Source organism: Pongo pygmaeus, chromosome 13 (assembly GCF_028885625.2).
Source record: "Pongo pygmaeus isolate AG05252 chromosome 13, NHGRI_mPonPyg2-v2.0_pri, whole genome shotgun sequence".
In the NCBI taxonomy this organism is placed as follows: Eukaryota; Metazoa; Chordata; class Mammalia; order Primates; family Hominidae; genus Pongo; species Pongo pygmaeus.
In genome coordinates, this window is record NC_072386.2 from 40,003,876 (window position 1) to 40,026,694 (window position 22,819).

The window sequence follows — 22,819 nt, forward strand, 5'->3', positions numbered from 1 at the left end:
TGTCTTGGAATAATATTGCTATATCTTCTTTTTCTTAGCATTTATCTGATGTATATTTAGTTGTGTGCTGGTAAGTCAGTTCTTTGGATGTTGGGGGAAGAGCATGACTTGTAATGTTTGTTGATTTTTTGGTATGGATTTTTTTTTGTTTTTTAGAGATGGGGTCTTGCTCTGTCACCCGGGCTGAAATGCAGTAGTGTAATCATAGCTCACTATAGCCTTGAACTCCTAGGCTCAAGTGATCATCCTGTCTTGGCCTTGCAAAGTGTTGGGATTACAAGCATGAGCCCCCACCATGCCTGGCCAATTTCTGTGAAATAAATATATGCACCATGATTGATTTCAAGCAACCAACATGAATAAGGGGTTGGGAAGAGACACACAAAACTGGCTCTTGTGGTATAAGCTAGTCCCAGGATACCATATATTTTAAATCTTTTAAAGCTTTTGGATAACTATATTTTAAGTGCATCTTTTTTCCTATCATAGTCTGTCTTCTTTCCTCGTTGTTCAAAAGATACATTTCAGCTCTATTATTTATATTGTAGTTATTGGTATATTTGGATTTATACCAGTCATGTTATTCTATCTTCTTTTTCTCTCTCTCGAGTCAACTATTTCCTTCACGAATTTTTCTTTTCTTCTAATTTTATTGTGGTAAGAATACTTAGCATGAAACCTACTCTCTTAACAAAATTTTAAGTGTACATCATTGTTGACTATATGTACAATGTTGTACACAGATCTCTAGAGCTTATTCATCTTGCTTGAAACTTTATGCCTATTAATTAAAAATTCCCCATTTCTCAGTCTCCCCAATCCCTTCCAAACACCATTCCACTCTTTGATTCTATAAATTTGACTATCATCAACACTCATAGAAGTGGAACCCCGCAGCACTTGTCTTTCTGTAACTGGCTTTTTTTCACTGAGCATAATGCCGTCAAAGTTTATCCATGTTGTTGCATACTGCAGAATTTCCTTCTTCGTTTAAGGGTAGTAATCAATTGTTGTTTATACAACATTTTCTTTATTCATTCATCTCTTGATGAACATTTAGATTGTTTCTACATCTTGGCTGTTGTGACTAGTCCTGCAATGAACACAGGAGTCCTAACATCCATTCAAGATCATGATTTCACTTCTTTTGGATAAATACCCAGAAGTGGGATTACTAAGTACAATGGTGGTTCTCTTTTTAACATTCTGAGGAATCTCCACACTGTTTTCCATAGCAGCTGCACCACTTTGCGTTCCCACCAACAGTGTACAAAGGGTCCAATTACACCACATCCTCACTCACACTTATTATCTTTTTTTAAATAGCTGCCATCCTGACAAGTGTGATGTGTTATCTCACTGTGGTATTGATTCGCATTTCCCTAATAAGTGACATTGAGTTTGTTTCTGTTGGTCATTTGTGTGTTTTGGAGAAGTCTGTATTAAAGTCCTTAACCTATTTTTTAACATACAACAAGCCACAATAATCAAAAGAGTATGATATTGGCATAAAGACAGACATATAGATCAATGGAACAGAATAGAGAACCCAGTAATAAATCCACACATATAGTCGACAGGGTGATACATAATGGTGAAAGGACAGTCTCTCCAATAAATGGTGCTGGATAACTGGATATCCAAATGCAAAAAAATTGAAATTAGACTCCTCTCTTACACCATAGACAAAAATCAGCTCAAGATGGATCAAAGACTTAAGTATCAGACCTGAAAGCATAAAATTTCTAGAAGACGCTTGAGTCCAGGAGTCGGGAGTCCAGCCTGGGAAACAGAGTGAGACCCCATCTCTTAAAAAAAAAAAAAAAAAAACTCCTACAAGAAAACATTTTAAAAAATCTCTATGACACTGGTCTGGGCAATGATTTTTTAGAAATGACATCAAAAGCAAAGACAACATAATAAAAAATATATAAGTAGGACTATATCAAACTAAAAGGCTTCTGCACAGCAAACAACAGTGAACAGGCAACCTACAAAATGGAAGACAAATATTTGCAAATCACATATCTGATAGAGGTTAATAGCCAAAATACAGGCATACTTCAGACATATCGTGGGTTCCATTTCAGACCACCACAATAAAGCAAATATCACAATAAAGTGAGTCATACAATGTTTTTGGTTTCCCAGTGAATGTAAAAGTTATGTTTATAAGCATTCAATAGCATTATGTCTAAGAAATGTACATATCTTAATTAAAAATACTTTATTATTAAAAAATGCTAATGATCATCTGAGCCTTCAGCACATTGTAATAACTTTGCTAGTGGAGAGTCTTGCCTCAAGGTTGATAACTGCTGATAAATTAGGGTGATGGTTGCTGAAGGCTGGGCTGGCTGTGGCAATTTCTTTAAGACAACAATGAAACTTGCCATATTAATTGATTCTTCCTTTCATGAAAGATTTCTCTATAGCATGTGATGCCGTTCGGTAGCATTTTACCACAGCACAACTTCTTTCAAAACTGGAGTCAACCCTCTAAAACCCTGCCACTGCTTTATCAACTAAGTTTATGGAACATTCTAAAATTTTTGTTGTAATTTCTACAATGTTCACAGCATTTTCACCAGGAGTAGATTTCGTCTCAGGAAACCGCTTTCTCTACTCGTCCCTAAGAGGCAACTCCTCATCCATTCAGATTTTATCATGAGATTGCAGCAATTCAGTCACATATTGGGCTCCATTTCTAATTTTAATTCACTTGCTATTTCTACCACATCTGCAGTTTCTTCCTCTACTAATGTCTTGAACCCCTCAAAGTTATCCATGAAAGTTGGAATAAACTTCTCCAAACTCCTGCTAATGCTGCTATTTTGACCTCCTCCCACGAATCATTAATATTCTTAAATGGCATCTAGAATGGTGAATCCTTTCCAGAAGGTTTCCCATTTACTTTGGCCAGCTCCATCAGAGGAATCACTGTCTACAGAAGCTATGCCTTGTGAAATGTATTTCTTACATAATAAGACTTTAAAGTCTTCAACTTTAAAGCTGAAATTACTCCTTGAACCATGGGCTGAAGAATGGATACTATATTAGCAGGCATGAAAACAGCATTAATCTCAATGTACATCTCCATCAAAGCTCTTGGGTGACTAGGTGCATTGTCAATGAGCAGCAATATTTTGAAAGGAATCTTTTTTCTAAGAAGTAGGTCTCAACAGTGGGCCTAAAATATTCAGTAAACCATGCCGTAAATACATGTGTTGTCATTTAGGCTTTGTTTTTCCATTTATAGAGCACAGGCACAGTAGATTTAGCATAATTCTTAAGGGTCCTGGGATTTTTGGGATGTGAAATGAGCATGGGCTTCAACTTAAAGTCCCCAGCTGCATTAGCCCCTAACAAGAGACTCAGCCTGTTCTTTGAAGCTTTGAAGCCAGGCATTGACTTCTCCTTTCTAGCTTTCTCCTAGATGCCATCTTCTTCCAATAGAAGGCTGTTTTGTCTACATAGAAAATACATAGTCATTTTCATCAGTGATCTTACTTAGATCTTTTGGATAACTTGCTGCAGCTTCCATATCAGCACTTGCTGCTTTACCTTGTATTCTTAGGTTATGTAGGTGGCTTCCTTCCTTAAACCTCAGGTAGCTTCAAGGTTTTCTGCTGCTTCCTCGCCTCTCTCATCCTTTGAATAACTGAAGACAGTCAGGTCCTTGCTCTGGATTAACCTTTGGCTTAAGAAACTGTTGTGACTGGTTTAATCTTTTATCCAGACCACTAAAACTTTCTGTGTATCAGCAATAAGGCTGTTTCTCTTTCTTATCATTTGTGTATTCATGAAGTAGCATTTTTTACTTCCTTCAGTAGCTTTTCCTTTGCATTCATGACTTGGCTGTTTGGTGCAAAAGGCCTAGTTTCAGCCTATCTCAGCTTTTGACATGCCTTCCTCACTAAGTTTTTCTAGCTTCTGATTTCTAGTTTTTGATTCAAAGTGAAAGATATGTGATTCTTCCTTTCATTTGAACACTTAGAGGTCACTATAGAATTATTAGCTGGCCTAACTGCAATATTGTTGAGTCTCAGGAAATAGGAGGCTTGGGGAGAGGGAGTGAGATGGGGGAAAAGACAGTTGGGTGGAACAGTCAGAACACACATAATATTTATCTATCAAGTTCACTGTCTAATTAATATGGGTTCACCTCATGGCACCTCAAAACAATTAAAATAATAACATCACAGATTAATGATCACAGAACACCATAACAGATAGAATAATAATGAACAAGTTTGAAATATTGCAATAGTTACCAAAATGTGACACAGAGACACAAAGTGAGCACACACTGTTGGAAAAAAAAATAGAGCTGACAGATTTGCTTGAGGTAGAGCTGCCACAAATCTTCAATTTGTAAAAAACGCAGTATCTGAGAAGTGCAATAGAGCAAACACAATAAAATGAGGTATGCCTGTATTTAAGGAACAGCTACATCCTATCTTCTTTTTTTCTGAGACGGAGTCTTGCTCTGTCACCCAGGCTGGAGTGCAGTGGCGCGATCTTGGCTCACTGAAAGCTCCACCTCCTGGGTTCACACCATTCTCCTGCCTCAGCCTCCCAAGTAGCTGGGACTACAGGCGCCCACCACTATGCTCAGATAATTTTTTTGTAGTTTTAGTAGAGATGAAGTTTCACCATGTTAGCCAGGATGGTCTTGATCTCCTGACCTCATGATCCACCCGCCTCGGCCTCCCGAAGTGCTAGGATTACAGACGTGAGCCACCGTGCCCGGCCCCTATCTTCTTTATTTACTATTTTTCTTATTGTTCCCTCCCTCCCTCCCTTCCTTCTTTCCCTGTTGATTCCCTCTCTCCCCTCTTTTTTATTTCCTGGCTTGTATTAGATTGATGGAGCTTTCTTTATTTCTTTTTTCCATCATATTCTTTACAAATTAAATATTTTTATTCTTATGGCCATCTTTAAATATTTCAAATATATATTTAATATTATATTTTGAATCAATATCTAGAGTTTCTCATACTCCATATTGTTCCACCAAAGCAAAAACGAAACTCAACTCTTCCAACCAACCCATTACCCCCATTTCTAATACTGTAATCATTAAGGTCAACAATGATTTAGATTTAACCAGCTTACAGGTTTTACTAGCTTCTTTGTTTTCCATTGTTTCATATGTTTGAAATTTGACAGGGCAAAGAGACCTAAAGTAGTGACAAGATAAACTACTTGAATATACGGAAGAAGAGGACAAAGACCTTGAGAGAGAAGAGGGCCTGCAGTGTTCAAAAAAGAGCAAGAAAGTCAGTCAGAAAGAAAGGCTAAAGTGGAATAGTGAGGTAAAATGTAGTAGAAAGTGAAGTTGCAGAAGTAACAATAAAATTAATCATGGAGTCCTTTATGGGCAGTCAAGGTTTTCCATTTTCTTGAGTAATAAGGAGTCATGCCAGGAGACCAGAGTAAGGGAGTAATTGGATATTTTCCCTTTTTTTTTTGAGGCGGAGTCTCACTCTGTCACCCAGGTCTAGAGTGCAGTGGCGCAATCTTGGCTCACTGTGACCTCCACCTCCCAGGTTCAAGCAATTCTGCTGCCTCAGCCTCCAAAGTAGCAGGGATTACAGGTGCCTGCCACCATGCCTGGCTAATTTTTGTATTTTTAGTAGAGATGGGGTTTCACCATGTTGGCCAGGCTGGTCTTGAACTCCTGACTTCAAGTGATCCACCCACCTCAGCCTCCCAAAGTGCTGGGATTACAGGTGTGAGCCACTGTGCCTGGCCATGTTTTCCATTTTAAAAGGATCATTCTGCCAACAGATAGAGAAAAGACTGTTCTGGATCAAGAGCTGAAAGGGCAGACTAATGCATAGGTACAAGCAAGAAGTGATAGTAACCACAGCAGTGGAGACAGGTAGCAGAATCCTGGGTCTATCTTCAAACAGGAGCAGACAAGATTTGAAGTATTAGAAATGCAGTGTGAGAGAAAGGGAAGAGCCAAAGATGATTACAGATTTGGAGCCTAACCATCTGGATGACTAGTGAAAATATTTTTCTGAGATACAGAAAAAAAGCTAGGAGAAGCAAAATAATTTTTTTTCAACTTTTTTGTACATGTTAAGTTTGAGATGCCTATTAGACATCCAAGTGAAAATCACAACTAGGCAGGAAGGTTTAAAAATCCATAATTTCAAGGACAGGATGAGAACAGATATATATTAGGGAGTCATAGGTCAGAATATGGCATCTTAAATTACATTGTTGGTAGAGACTGTCTAGAGAGTGAGTATAGATAATAGTGAGTATAGAGAGATAGGAAAGGTATAAAGACTGAACCCTAGGAAACTCCAACACTTACGTCTGTCAGGAAGAGAATGAGAACTAGCAAAGAAGTCAGAGAAGACCGGCTAGATGTGATAAGGAAAACCAATACAGTGTAGTACATCATAAGGAAGGCTTTAAAAAAGTGCTTCAAGGAGGAAGGAGTGATCAACAATATCAAATGCTCCCAAGGGTTCAAATAAGATAAGAACTGAGAACTGATCACAGATTGGGCAATATGGAGGTTACTGGTGACTTTGAATAAACTACTTTGGAGTGGTAATAAGACTGAAAGCCTAATTGGAGAAGATTCAAAACAGAATGGAAGATAAGAAAGTGGGTAGAGAATATGTATCACTGTTGAGGTGTTTTGCTACATAAAAGAGGAGAAAAATGAGTCAGCAGTTAGAGGAGATACAGAGTCAAATGAAGCGCTTTTTTTTTGTTTTTGTTTTTTTTGGTAAATGGTGTGCGTTTGCTAATGAAAGTGATCCAATATAGAGGGGATATTGGTGACACAAAGTGTAGGGTTGAAACTACAGGGCCAAAGTCCTTGGGAATATGAGGAGATAAAATCTAGTGTGCAAAGTGAGGTATTAGCTTTAGATGGGCATGCAGACGGTTCATTCCCAGTAATATGAGGGAAGGGACAGTATGTGGGTACAGATTTGGGAGGAATGTGAAAAATAAAGGTAATGAAAAAAGGAGGAAATTATCTCTGGGTTGCTTCTGTTTTCTCAGTGAAAGACGCAGCTGAGATTGAGTGGCTAAGAAGAGGATGCTGGAGGTTTGAGAAGATAGCAGAATGACTGGGAAATGTGGAGCCTGAATGCACTGGGAACTATATAATTAGGATTATCACATAGTGCTGACAGCCCACCTGAAGTTCTTGGTTATCTGTTTAAATAAAGATGAATCAGCATGGTTATGTTTTTATTCAATCACATTCACTTCCTTGGGTTCAGGTGGGAAGTAGGCAGAGATTCAAAATAAAGTAGGTTTGAGTTTTTTCCACATGAATATGACAAAGGGACATATGAGGAAGTTGAGGACATATGCAAGAAAGTGACTATGATACAACATAGAATCCATGCTGCATGAGGAGGGAAGTAAGGGTACAATGGGAAGGAGGGTGGTAGTAATTAGTGAAAAAGTGGTAAGGCCAGTGAATTTGAGTTATAATCAGGTCAAAAATTGTTGCACTATGAGCACAAAAAGAAATAGCAGTCAAAGAATAAAATGCTGGAAATGGAGATTTTGGAATTCAGCTATTCGTAATGACAAGGCCAAGGGTAGTGTTTCTTAGTGGGAACATTTTTGGCATTTGGGAAAAATGACAATTTTTCACTGTATGAGATTTTTCTTCCCAATGCAGAACTGTTAACCACCCTGGCTCCTGGGTATTGAATGCTAGTAGCATCTACCAGTCAGTGTAACACAAAGCACCCACATACATTTCCAAATGCTCCCTAAGGTAGGTGGTGATCCAAAGTTGAGAACCATAGATCAGAGGTATGATGATGGGAATAATCATTGGAAGTGAGGATGCTGAAGAATAGAAAGGGAATATCCAATAGGGGATTGGATGGCTTACATGGATATGAAGTCACCATAAGTCATAACAGAATTGTGTTGGAGAGAAAGATAATAATCCGGGTGCTAAGCTGTATGACTAGCATTCTAAAATGAGATACAAATAATTTAGGTGGGTGACTCTAATATGTTCCAATTGGCTTCTGAGATCTATTTGAATATTCATTCCTACATCTTACTCATCCCAACAGAATTTCTAAATAGGTATGAATAATACAGGAATTCCAAGATCAACCCTCATGTACCATGTAAGTGTCATTAAAGAGGTACCTAAATGAAGTATAAGCAATGCTAGGTGGCCTACATAATGAGTAGTGTTGTTACTACATGATATATTCCATATACCTTCAATTCCGATGCATTGATTATTAGAAAATACTATGTTGTTTGGTTGAAATATACTTCATAATGCATGAATGATCATCTTCCCTTCCAAAGTGTATCTTTCAGATATAGTAGAGCCTTCACTGTGCTAGGTTCACTGAAATGTTTTACCTTCCACCCATATATCAAAGCTAACTTCATTTTTATAAGATCACACTTGCCTTGTATTTACATGTTGGGTCTCAGCATTACTTTCCTCTTTTTTAAAATAAACAAATCAGCCTGTTTTCAACACTGGGTGCTACTTCCATCTGGCTTTTATCTTTACTTCTCTCTTATCTGTTACAAAATTGCCTTCTATTACCAGTTCAAAATCTGCTCAGTTGCTCTCTGAGCAACTCTAAAGCCCCCCAAAGGGTTTTGAAAAACCCTTTAAATTATCATTTGCTAAAAACACTGTAAGTTTTAAAAAGTGTCACTCTACACATATCAGTGGAATAATGGTCCATAGCTAACACTTATTATCAAGGTAAGTACAAACACTGTATGGCACAAAGTAAGCATTCAATAAATGTTAACTGAATTTCCAAAAACTGATGTCCGCCTTCTTGCAATTCTTGGGATATCATGAGCTAGGAATTATCCCAATATCTGAGGATATTGTCAAAATATGAATGGTTTTTAGATATACATATCAACTTAATTTACTTTACTTTTCAATTACTATAATTTATTGTAACCAGCCACCAATAATGTTTGTGGAAAATATAGTAAACAATCCCACTTCTGTCTTATTAGATTTAGTTTTCCACTCTTTATCATGAGTCTTTGTCTGTGATACATGTAATTTTTAGTTTCATCGAATCCTTATGGATTGCTTGGACTTTTTTTCAGTAAGATTACATTGTGAGGAAGGCAAAAATTCGTGGCTGAAATATTCTGGAGTCACTCTTGCCATCATGGTTTTTGGGATAAAAAATGAATTTTTAAAAAACAGGTTTTTAAACAGCTTTATTGAGATATAATTTACATAAAGTTTTCCAAATAAGGAAATGTATTTTTGTTATGAAACTTTTCTCTAAACACAGCTGTCATTTCCTTTTTCAGTATAATGACAGGGTGAAAAGAGTTAATTCAAGTTGAATTGTATCATAGACCTGTTTATAAATCTTAATTAACAGTGCCAAGGTATTAACAATTGTATGTGTAAAATTAAAATTCTAATGCTCCACAAATGTATTCACTAAAGAAGCAAGAAATTTATATACCAAAATCATCTTACTAAATCTTACCAAAGCAAGTATATATTGATAATGAAACCATTTATGCTTCCAGCTAAATATTGTTTTTTGGCTGGTATTTATTTCATAGCTAACAAAATCCACTGAAAAGATGGAGCTTGGCATATGATTCTCGCATACAGGCACATTAACGAGCCTATATCAGGGCTGAGTCAAACTGAGCAAATACTTCTAGAAATTTCCCTTGTGTGTTTTTTTCAGTTATTAGGAGAATTCAAAGCCTCAGCTCTGCCACATATATCCAGCCCAGATGCTCAAAGTACTTGATTTCACCCCAGGGCCAAATTCCATATTCAAGACTAGATCTAGAACAGATGGCCACTCCACCTCTACCATAATCTGGTTGCACCCTATGAATAAATGAAAAGACTAAAGGGAACATAGATTCCACAACAGGGCCAGAACAAACATTATTACTATTAATACTACCAATAATATTTATTAAGTACTTTTGTGTACGTGATACCCTAATAAGCTCTGCATAGAATGAGTCCTGGTGATCATAATGTTCCATGTAGGTACTATGTGCATTCCTTAACTACGCTCATTAAGGAATGCACATAGTTCTCACTGTTCACAGTTTTCCATTTGAGCAGTGACTATATGTCCAGTACCATTCTTGAAGCAGATATAAATCAATTCCTTAAGAATTTAATGAGCCCTGTTATGTAACAATACCCTGAAGACAACAAATGACAACGTTCCTTTCCTCAAGTTGGCTTTAATCTACTTGAAACAGAAAGAAAAATACAAGTTTACAACTGTGTTAATGTACATATAATAAATGTTCAGGAGACGAGTCAGAGCCATACTACTACTGCTATTACTATCACTGATAATAATAGTTGATACTGGGATAGCAATTAGCCACTGTTCTGATCTTTAGCTATTGCAACTTATTTAAATTCTCACTTCGCTTATGTTCCATTATTAAACTCATTCTACAGATGAGGAAACTGAGGCACAAGGATTCAGTCACTATCCTGAAGTCAGAGAGCCAGTAAATGGCAGAGTTGAGCTCTATTCTCTTAACTACAGAGTTAAAGGACAGATTCATGACAGAGGAAGGCCCAGAGTTAAATCTGAAGGAGAGAACAAAGAGGGGAAGGCATTTTGGGTGAAAAGAAAACTTGAGCAAAGGCAGGAATAAGCGCAATATGGGTGAAAGAGTAGTGGGAAAGAAGATTAGACTTCAGCAGAATTAACACCCAGCTATGGAAGGTCTTAAGTATTTAAAAAGGAGAAAGCATTGATCTAATGCACCTAATGTGGTAGTAGTTAGGGAGTCATTGATGATATGCTGCTTCAGATGGTGGGTCCTAAGCATTTCTGCCTAGACCTAGGGCCATATGTGCAACGAAAAGAAAGATGATAATCATGCCTTTCTTAAGACCCAAATATCCAGTCTCTGCCATCAATATATGGTTTTGGCATTAATTTGCTGGTGGCCCTATATTTGAAAAACAGGTTATACAGCAGACATGGTACCAATAGCAACTATATGTTGGCACTAAGACACGGTTAAGAAAAACAAATCTCAAATTGCCATTGGAAGTCATGAGTAATAAATGGTCTTACTAAATGCCAAACTGATATGTATTGTTATTTGAATTCAATTCTTAAAAACAATGTAAGGAAGTGCTTCTAAAACTTTATTATGTATAATAATCACTTAGTTAACTTGTAAAATGCAGATTAGGCTCCACTCCAGACAGGATTTTGATTCAATAGATTTGGGGCCCAATATTGTGTATTACATTTAAATGCAATAGAAACAGGATTCTGATGCAGGTAATTTAAATACCAAACTGAAACAAAGTGTAAAAATTCTGAAAGAGTACCGAAGACAGCCTGTCCATATTTATCATCTTTCCCTATTATATAATCTTTGAAACATTATTCAAATTAAAAAGTCATGAAACCACAGCAATCCTGAATTCATCTATTAAGACATCTACTCAATATCATTGTTGGTGAACAATATGAAGGACTAACATTACCCTTGAATAATTAGAGTTTAGATACCCACTTCATCATTAAATACTATTTATATCATTGGATATAAAGAAAAAGTTTCTTAAAGATAATTTTTGCTGAACTACTTTGTATGGAGAAATATACCCATTACCTTATCATGGAAGTCATGAAACTTCAAGTATATGATAATCAGATATACAGTCATGAAATTAATTTTTCTATTTTGAAAACTTCTGATTCTCATTCATCCTTCTTTTTTAAAGTGCCACATTCAAACAATATTTCAAGGAAAAACAATGATTAGCATTTTGAATAAATCTCATAATTATATATTTCATATTTTATATCTTAGCCAAAAGCTCCACAAACAAAATGCTAAGTTGAATATAAAACAAAAACCAAGATTTATGAAGGTAATACTCATAATAAAAATGGTTCTACATCATGAGTAAAATAATGACTATATATATATAACTTTAATTTTAGTTTCAGGGATACATGTGCAGGTTGGTTCTGTAGATAAATTTTGTGTTGCAGGGGTTTGATGTCCATATTATTTCATCACCCGGGTAATAAACATAGTACCCAGTAGGTAGTTTTTCAGTTCTCACCCTCCTCCCACCCTCACCCTCAAGTAGGCCCCCATGTCTATTGTTCCCTTCTTCGTGTCCATGTGTACTCAATGTTTAGGTTCCACTTATAAGTGAGAACATGTGGTGTTGGTTTTTTCTTCCTCTGTTAGTTCACTTAGGATAATGGCCTCCAGCTCCATTCAAGTTGCTGCAGAGGACTTGATCTCATTCTTTTCTATGGCTATGTAGTATCCTATGGTGTATATGTACCACAATTTCTTAATCCAGTCTATTGTTGATGGGCATTTAGGTTGCTTCCATATCTTTGCTATTGTTAACAGTGCCACAACGAACATATGCATGCATGTGTCTTTATGGTAGAAGGATTTATATTATTTTGGTTATGTACCCAATAATGGGATTGCTGAATCAAATGGTAGTTCTGTTTTCACTTTTTGAGAATTTCCAAACTGCTTTCCACAGTGGCTGAACTAATTTACATTCCCACCAGCAGGGTATAAGTCACAATATTTACTGAAAGTGTTCACTGTAAGTTAAACAGTGAAACTATTCAACAAGCATTTACAAAAAATAGTGTTTTGAATCTGGAAAAGGTAAATTACATTTACTAAAATTAATACTTTGCAATCATTTAGGATCCTCAGAGGCAGGCATTATTGGCTTGACTTCACACCAGTTGAAATATTCATTAAAAGAGATAAAGGAGATAAAATGTTTCATCAATTCATTTTGTAGATATTTTTAAAATGAGAAAACTCCCAAGGTATCTATGATTTCCAAAGAAGCAAAGTAAGGAATTTCCTCTACGTGGAGTACTCTTAATAGTGGCATAAAATGTTATTAACTTCTATGTCTAGGGGAATTAAAGCTTTCTAGGGCTCTTCAGCTTTTAGATAATTTCTAGACGGTACACCTCTGCAGATACTTGAGTTTGTCTTCTCTTTGTTCTGTTTGTCATGTGCCATTCCTCTGTCTATTCCATGTCTTGATAGTTTGTGGCCTGGGCTTCAGATGTCTCTTAGCATCACTGAACACTGAGCAAGTTTCTGGTTGTTCCTGCTTGAACGATTTTCAAAAGGAGAGTAGGGTGGGAATGGCTTAATTCTTTCAACTTAAAACCTGTCCAGATGACTTGACTACTACAATTTCATAACTAAATTGACATTAAGAAAGAAATATTAATAAGATGGTAGAAAATGTTAAATTCAAACTATAAAAATAAATTCTGTATGGAGGAATTATTAGCAATGTGATAAATAGGGTAGGAGAAGATGCTTTGTGTGTTAGGAAAGCAGAAAGAAACTTTATTCCCCAAATCATCTCAAGTAAGCTACTGCCTACTCTACCTAAAGTAAAGTCCAAGTTAGTAAATGACAAGTAATTCAAACCTTCACAAATTTGGTGAACTCTTCTACTTTTTCATTGGCTAACAGCAATGTCTTCTGTGCACCTTCTAGGACCTGTTCACTTTGCAATGCTAATCCTTGAAGCTGCTTAGATGCTGCTGTTTCAATTTCTGCCATTGCAGATTCAGTCTCACTTATTCTTGATACTAGGAGAGTAAGCTTGAGATCCTGCAAAAGATCAGCAGTCATAAAATAAAAGATATTTTATAAACAGATTTGGAAGAGTTAGTTATACATGTCAAATAAGGAAAATATTTTATTATTCTATGTATTTATTATTTGGGTAAAATTAATGATTATTTTCATTAATTTTCAATAAAACATCCTAAGTACATATTCTCATATACTTATCATCTAAATTAGTTTATGATTTTTAAAGATTACAAATAATTAAAAGCATGGAAGCTATTTTAGACCAAAAGATCCTCTACATAACACAGAAACATTTAGTTTCAAAGTTTAATGGGCCTACAAAATTTATATCTACTTGTATAAATACCAGTGTTCAATAATAGTTTTCATTTCTTAAAAACTATCAAGGCAAATACAACCTGTTTTCTCTAATACAGAAATATCTTTAATGTTAAACAAATGTTTAGTGTTTCATGTAGAGATACAAATCCTCTTTGCACTTATCTGTAGTGTTTAAGTAGCTTGTGGTTTTGGGAAGGAAAAAACCAACAACGTTAAAAATGAAACAAACACCATTATATTCCATCTCTAATCTAAAATGCCCTCTTTAAAAGCATACCTTTTTTTCTAACTCCTCTTTAGATTTCTGATACATCTGTTCATACTGTGACTTTTCTTTTACAGCAACATTAAGTCTTTGCTTTAGTGAATCAATTGATACCTTCTTGTTGGAACATTCTTCAGTTAATGTCTTTACCTGCATTAAAAGCATAAAGGTAATTATTATTGTTGAAGGCATTCTAGTAATATACTGTGTTTGTTCCAACAGAAACTAAATGAGTGAATGAGTCTACTTCCATTTATTTTCTCATAACGTTATCAAATTCAAGTATTATACTTACAGAACTCATATTATGAATGAAAGTAACAATCCTTAAATCAGTAACAAAAACCAAAAGTGCACACAAACTAAATGAATACTGGTATGTATATTCTTGCACCCAATAACACAATATTAATGTTCACTACATATCCATTAATTACTAATCTAAACTTCCTAAGGCAGGAGATGATTGTTTTGACTCTGAAACAAGCCAAGTTATAGATAACTTTCCATTGTATTCTCTAAAATAACTATTACATATCCTTTTTTGGAGGAAATAAAACAATAGGATATTTTATATACATATATAGCTTATTTATAAGATTATAATATGTATCTGTATCTCAAAGCATAACAGAAAAAGTAGTTTTTCAGTTTAATGCCACTAAAGATATATGTTATTTATATAAAGATTCCAAGGCTATGTATGAAATTATTATTGAAGTTAAAAAATAGCAAAATTGAAAGGATAACATTGAAAAAGCCTATAGGAAGTGATTTTAACTTGCACAGGTGTGTGGAAGAGAAGAGAAAGAAAATCCATATGGATTCGTCATGCTCATGTAAAAGTTTCTTTCTTAAATCCATTTGACCTAACAGATACTTAAATTTTCATTTTCAACAAGAAAAGTAAAGGAGATGTTCTCTCAGGTGTGGATAACATTTAGTGAATGCCAAAGCACAGGGTGCTTTATGAGTCGTGAAGACAGCACCTTTAAAAAAAAAAAAAAAACCTTCTACTTTGGGTCGTATATTACGTAACTACTTTAACTACAACTCCCTTTGCATGCACAACTCCCTTCCCATGTAAAATTCATTAAGGGTATCCAAGAAGAAAGTATATTTTTAAAGAACTTCTGATAGTTATTGGTAATCAAGTTTTCACTAAGAAATATAAGCTTGATTCTATCATAAATTAGTTTTAAATAAAATACTGAATAAAATGTAATTATGTATCCTAGAAATATTGAGGATTTTTAATCTTCTCATGGGATATTTATAAATAGAAACAGAATGTGTGGCCATACTATGTATGAGGTTTTAGAGAATTGAATTTTAAAATAAATAATGTACTTTCAGAGCAAAGAGTGTTACTTTGTAACAGTAAATACATATCCTATCAATATTTTCTATACATTTATTAGGATTAAATGTTTGTGGTAAGAGAGTAAATACAACAGGAAGTGATATTTTTAGTGTCAGTAAAGATAAAAATTGATACCTTTTTATCAAGATTTTGTAACATTTCACTAAAACTCTTGTTACTTTCCAAATTTACTTTCTGTCGAAATTTCAAGTCCTCTATCAAATGTCTTTTCATAGTTATATCCCTCTCCATTCGAGACATCCTTGAAAAAAAAAAAAAGGTGACATCAAGAGTGACAGAAAATGCCTTAACAGTGGTGATATCTTACATTTTACCCAATATTATATCTACTGTTAGTTTTTAAATGCTATGTGATATTGACACTGTAAATTAGTAAAATGAATTGCACTGCATAAGATATTGTTCTTTTAATATTTTGAGCACTTGTAAAATCTATAGTTGTGACTTGGTAATTATACAATTACATATATGTATTAAAACAAAAAACATAAGAAATGAGAAAAATTAATAACACTTATGAAAACTTAGAACTATTTCATTTAAATTACATTTTTACATTGCTGTGAAAAATCAAAGTGATATATGAAGATAATCAAAAGCATAACAATGAAAAGAAAAAAAATCTTATACTTCAGTAAAGAAATGCAAACTCTTCTAATGAAACAAAATTAGCCATAATGTCTTCTAATTTAATATAATTTGAGATTCAATCCACACATCTGTTTACCATAAGTTGATGAACTATTAAGTATAAAATGGTAGATGCTGTGAGAACCACTACTACTACTGCTGCTGCTGCTACTACTAAAACAAGAATGACAATAGCTAACATGTATCGAAGGCTTACAATGTTTCAGTCACTGTTACAAGTGCTTTACATGTATTAACTCATTTATTCCTCATAAGAACCTAATTTAATATTATTAAATTTAGGCATAGGCCTAGTAGGTAGGGAAGCCAGGATTCAAAGAGTGTTAATCTAGAGCCCTGTTAAACAATAAGCAAGACTTACTCTTAATTAATAAATAAACTTCAAAATATTATCAGTTAAAAAATTAAGCAAACTTTTTGTCTAATGCTTTTATCTATTCATATCACTTCTAAGTGCTCTTCACTTATAATGAGGTCTACAGGTATGTTTGTGAGATACATATATCTTAAATGTATCAGTGACAACTGGAATTCCATCTAAACATCTTACTATTTCTAAGCAATAGTGTAGCTTTGAAAGATACAGAAATAAAATAATTTTGATTCAGTGGGATACAGCATTTAAAATCTTTTTACTGATAAACACAAGAGTACAAACTTTCATAACCTCCGGTTATTTTAAACACAAGCAAAACTTTCCTTTTTCTACCTTAGCTTTATAAGCTTAGGCATTAAATCCAATACAAATACTAATCATATATTTGGGGGCGAAATAACTGCCACGTTGTAAATAAAGTTTTTCATTCATAGTCTCGAAGCCATTAATTTGTATTTATTCAAAATTAAATATGTTTAATAAGGGAAATTTAACTTCATCCTTATTCTAATTTAAAAAAGTAAATAGCTTGCCATTAATCATGCTATACATAGTATTCCTTAAACTTTCATCTTACGTAGGTTTAAATATGAACTAGGGAAGGAAAACATTAACATTAGCAGTTTCTTGGGGCACGTTTAATAGAGTTGGCTGCCACTAGGTGGCACCAAATACAATGGATAGAAATACAAAGACCATACTTTTCATGCATTTCCTTTATGTGTTCTTCTTTTGCTAGGAGTTCAAATTTCAAAGACTTCACATTTGATGACTGTTTAGTGAGTTCATTAGTAGCATTCTAGATTAAAAATAGAAATAAATTTAAATATACCTTTCAACCTTGGTCTAAAGCAGTATAAAAATAAGTGCCATTCTAAAGAAGAATACATCTACAATAATTATGGTAAACAATAATTAAAATGAATATTTTAATATTTTAAATGCTTTATTGTATATGCTGTAATAGAAATAATAATACTAAAACTTTTATATAACATGCCAAACTATAGAGGAACACAATCATTTAAGAATTGCAAAGAGTATGCATCCAAAATACATTTATAGGAAATATGAATTGTCCTCGTATAATGTAAATATGTGAATAATTAAGAATTTTAATGATTTAAGAAGATCACTTAAAACAAATACTTAATTTACTAACATCTTAGACGAAATATGGTCACAAATGCTTTGCTGCTCATCAAGCAGGGGAATCTATTTCCCAACCCACTGAACATAGTCTGGCTTGTGACTTGCTTTGTCCAAAAGAATGCAGCAGAAATGAATTGTGTAAATTTCAGTTCCTGGGCCTTAAAGCTTTGTGGCTTCTCTCTTTCCCTTCTTGGAATGCTGCTCCAGGATCACCTTGCTAGGAATACAGTTGATGTATCATGTGGAAGTGTATCAAGTACTCCAGCTGACAGGTAGTAGACCAATTGTCCGATCTATGAGTGGGCTATTTTGTATCTTCCAACTAGGGAAATCTTTGGTTTGAAAAAATCCAGGGATATGAGGTAGCCCAGAAGAGACCAGCAAAAGAACTTCCCAGTCAACCCACAAAATCTTAAGAAATAATAAACTGTTGTTTTAAGCCACGACGTTTTGGGATAGTTAGAGAATAATGATAACTGATAGAAAACCTCATGAATACTCAATCCTTCTTTACTTGAAGTTATTAATAATGCTACTTATTACATTATTTATAAATAATTATTAGTTTTTCAAAGCAAAACATGTTTGTTCTGTGGTATTTGTTGTCAGTACAGCCTAGGAACCAGAGGTGGTAACTAGAGTGTTAGAACACCTTTCAATTTTGACTCTAGTTCCAACTAAATGTGTAATCTAAGACATCACTTAGTCTTTTTGGTATTTTACTTTTTCCACACTCAAGATAGTGTTGACATACATTAATCCATTTCTTAAGTTTTAAAAGTATTAAATGAATATAAATATAATAAAATATAATAGCTTTTAAAATATTTGCAGTAGTTATTTAGCTAATATTTCTAAACTACAATACATTTTTTCTACTAGAACTATTCCTAGGTTTGGATGTTTGACTCATGCTAAAAATAATTTGAATTTGAAAAGATTAAACTATTAATTGCCCAAGGTAAATGTAATTCATCAGACTGACTTTAAATATCTCATGGGTATAACATACAAATAGAACATTTGAAATAATTTTAATTTTTACATGAAACATTAATTTTTCTTAAAAACCCAAAGCTACCTCAACATGGTAACTCTTTTGAATGTTATGTTTTGATCAAATGTGCGTGTAATGCAATCAAAATTTCTACCATATTTTGCATGTTTACAGTGATGTATTGTGTCTTATTTTCAGCACTGCCTGAATAACATGTTTCACACTAGTCACACTAGTCAATTTATCAAATAATTGAAGTGTTTGCTTTAATCATTAATTTTCAATTCTTTCTCTGATGATTGTTCATTCAGTTAGAAATATGGACATCCATGATTATGCTAAGCTAATAGTGATATGTTAATATAGTGATATTATAAATATTATCACTATAAATTATATATGATATACTAATATGTATTATATTATCACTACACTATAATATAGTGACGGCTTTAGGGACTACTGTGATATAAATGTCTACTTATCCCTCCTCTAAATGGTCCCAGACTGTGCTTTTCTAATTTTGTATTTACCTTAACATTTCCATATTGCCTTTTTTTCCTCTGTCAATCTGTTGGTTGTAATTTTTTGTTTCTGTGTCATTATTCCCGCCTAAAAACAATCATCCTACCCCTTAATGCGCATAATTCTAGTGTGCTGCACTGAAGGTGTCTTCTGCTGAGAAGTAAAATAAACTTAGAATTGTATTTAAAATAAAAGATACAGGCAGTAAATAAAGCCTGACAGTATCTTCAATGGAATGAATTAAGTGGATATTAAGATAACTGGTTGATTCTTTTTTGTTTTTAGACTTAAGGCTGTATTTTATGTGGCTGAAAATGCTGTTAACTCTGACTTGGAGAATTGAGAGAAAAGCAATTTATAATAAATAAAATAATGCCAGGTTGAGATACACTTTGGCCAAGATCTCTAAATCTAACAGCTATTTCATTTGATCCTCAAAAATTTTTATCAGATGGGTAGAAAGGTATCCCTGCTTTAGACCTCTAGAGAAGTTAAGCAATTTCCTTGACCAGGTTGACGAGAAGTTAATGGCCAAAAAGTGATCGAAACCCACGTCCTTTTTCCCTTTTCCATTCCCTACTATACAATATATATCTGTAACATGACTTAAAATCTGGTAATTTCCTTGTAATACATCCTTTGATGTACGATGTAAAACACATACATCAAAAATGTCACAATGGTAAAAAGTCATCCCTGTTACAGCTTTCCTGTACTAAGTTTATTGAATTTTTTTTTAAATTTGCATAGTATAATAATTAGGAGCATGGACTATGGAGCCAGATGGTTTGAGTTCTAATCTCGGCTCTATATACAGTACTTGTGTGATCTCGGACAAGTAACTTATTCTTTCTGTGTCCCAGTTTTCTCAACTGTAAATGAACCAGAGACATCAGAAAAGTATATATAAAATTACACAGAAAAGTCTAATATTAACTGGATAGTATAGAAAAGATGTATATAAACTTTTAGTATATTCGAATCTAGCCAATTTTCTCAATTAAGTCTAAAAACATTAAGTAGAAAATACGTTACGTATTAGAAAATCACTATATTAGCAATTTGATATCTGTTATGTGCTAAATTCTATTTCCCCTAAACAAATTAGTATGTTGAAGTTCTCACCGAACCCTCAGTACTTTAGAATGTGACTGTATTTGGATATAAGGCCTTTAAACAGATAATTCAGGTAAAATGAGGTTATTAGGGTGGAATCTAATTCAGTCTGAGTGGTGTCTTTATAAAAAGGGAAATTAGGACACAGACACATAGAAGGAAGACCATGTAAAGACACAGGGAGAAGACAGCCATCTACAAACCAAGGAGAGAGGCCTCAAAAGAAATGAAACCTGTTGACACCTTGATCTTAGACTTCCAGCCTTCAGAACTGTGAGAATAATATATACGTTTGCTATTTAAGATAACCAGTCTGTGGTATTTTGCTATGGAATCTCTACAAACCAGCATCAAAACAAAAATTTTTAGTAGTAGACAGTATTATGTATTTAAGGTACTTGGTCTTCTAGGAAATTTCTATATGAAAACATGAAACAAGACAAAAGTAAAAACTTATCCTTTTTGTCTCTATACAGTTTGGTCAGTGTTCCAAGACTGTTAGATTATGGACAATCACTTCAAACTAATTGCTTGGTTCTCTTTCTGACTCACACATTCCTCCAAAGCAAGAAAGAGATTTGTATGTGGGGTAAAAACTTATACCATGGAAAACCATAACGCAAAGAACTTACAGACACTCATATGGATCTATTATTACTAAAAATTATTAGACCATTTGTAGTAAATAAAATAAGTAAAATATAAATCAACTAAAAACTTTATGTAAAAATTATAAATTATGATTTATGTATAAATCAACTTAAAACTATTTATGTCTTTTAGAAGTCAGATTAGACAATACTGGACCTAGCACTCTATTTTATCTTGGTGAAAAACAAAGTTATATCAGAATCATGAGGACTTAAATACATGAAGAATCACAGAAGTAAGAATTAAAGTCTATGTGATAGATAAGATCAAGGAATATCTCAATGATTTTATCTTCTCTATATGAAACCTTAACACTGAAATGTTCAGTTTACACATTTTATCCCACATTTTCAGAGACACATTTTAAGATTCATGCCCCAAAATTGCACAACACTTTTTCCTTCACATTTCTAATATTTTATAAGTTATTTAAGATTATAAAATGTTGTGACTGACCCAAGTTTTACACATAAAAATTGACTAAAGAAGATGGTATTCAAGAAGAATCCCAATGCTAGTTTGTATATTTGGTTACTATTAATAAAGCAAATTATTTTCAAGCAATAATAAACTCATTCATTTTAAATTTTATCCTATTTATCCTATGAGTAAATCTGCACTAAAAGATATTATTGAAGGGTGCACATATCCTATTTGGGATTGAAAATAATGATGAGTCTATTTGACAATTCAACATAGTATTCCAATACCCTCCTAACAGGGATGATTATTCCATTTCTAATGTACTCTGTACATTTACAATCAGGATTTTCTTTCTAGTGACTCACATTATAGCAATGGTCCCATATATATTGCCCTTTTTAGCTTCTAGCCAGCAATCCCCACTGAAGAAAATAATTAAATATGTGAGGAATAAATGGGCTTAAGAAGCATGAAAATCAACTTTCCAATTAAAACTCACTCACAAATCCTATTTCTTACAAAGTAATTCTATTTAAACTAAGGACAGCCTTACTTTTAAGTTGCTGACAGTTTTGCTTAGTCTTAGATTCTTTTCTTTTTTTCCTCTCATTGCTTTTTCTCTACATACTTCCTACTATTTTAAGTTGGTTGTTGGTTGGAGACAGAGAAGGAGGAGATAAGTGGGAGGGAGAAGAAGCAGAGAGCAAAAGTGGGTTGGTTTCATTCTCAAGTTTAACTTGCTGGAAGTATGTAGAGAAAAGCAATTCTGTTTATGTTGATGCATTACATGTCTGAAAGGATTCTGTTCAGCTGGAGGGAGGCATGGGGGCAGAAAGAAGTATTAGAGTAGCAGATATTGGCCAGTTTACAGCAGCTCCTAAATTAGGATTTCATGGTATCTTGTCTTTTTCAGAGAATGGTAGTATTCATTACCAGATAAGAATCTACCAGGCTAAAAATTAATGATGAAGGCAATATTAATAATTTTTGGATTATCTATAACATAATTTACCTTTATTAGAATAAATTAGTGTTCACATAAATATGTCTTGCAGGATTCAAGCATAATGTATGTTTTCATGCTTAATAAACTTTATAATCACCTTTAGTTTACACTGCAATTGCTTCATTTCCAAATCCATGCTCCTTGAAGGACCAAGTGATGTAACTTGTATCCGTGGAAATGTTACCTGGGAATTTTCTTCTGCCAAACTTGTGATTTCAGATGAGGACTCCAATTTCTTTAGTAAATCTTCTTTTTCTTTCCGAAGCCCAGCCAAATCCAAATTTAGCTTCTTTTTTTACAAAAAGAAAATA

At 33.9% G+C, this 22,819-nt stretch overlaps 1 protein-coding gene across 5 annotated transcripts in view; it reads right to left on the bottom strand.

Annotated features, from left to right (window-relative positions):
• Positions 1-22,819, bottom strand: part of CNTLN (centlein) — a 353,870-nt gene that overhangs the window by 23,837 nt on the left and 307,214 nt on the right. For all 5 annotated transcript variants that reach the window (XM_054501408.2, XM_054501409.2, XM_063650530.1 and 2 more), the window contains exons 19-23: positions 22,606-22,797; positions 17,340-17,437; positions 15,726-15,852; positions 14,240-14,377; positions 13,471-13,656 (exon numbers count right to left, since the gene is read on the bottom strand). In XM_054501408.2, coding sequence (XP_054357383.1) covers positions 13,471-13,656; positions 14,240-14,377; positions 15,726-15,852; positions 17,340-17,437; positions 22,606-22,797 — 741 coding nt within the window. The remainder of the gene's footprint in view (positions 1-13,470; positions 13,657-14,239; positions 14,378-15,725; positions 15,853-17,339; positions 17,438-22,605; positions 22,798-22,819) is intronic.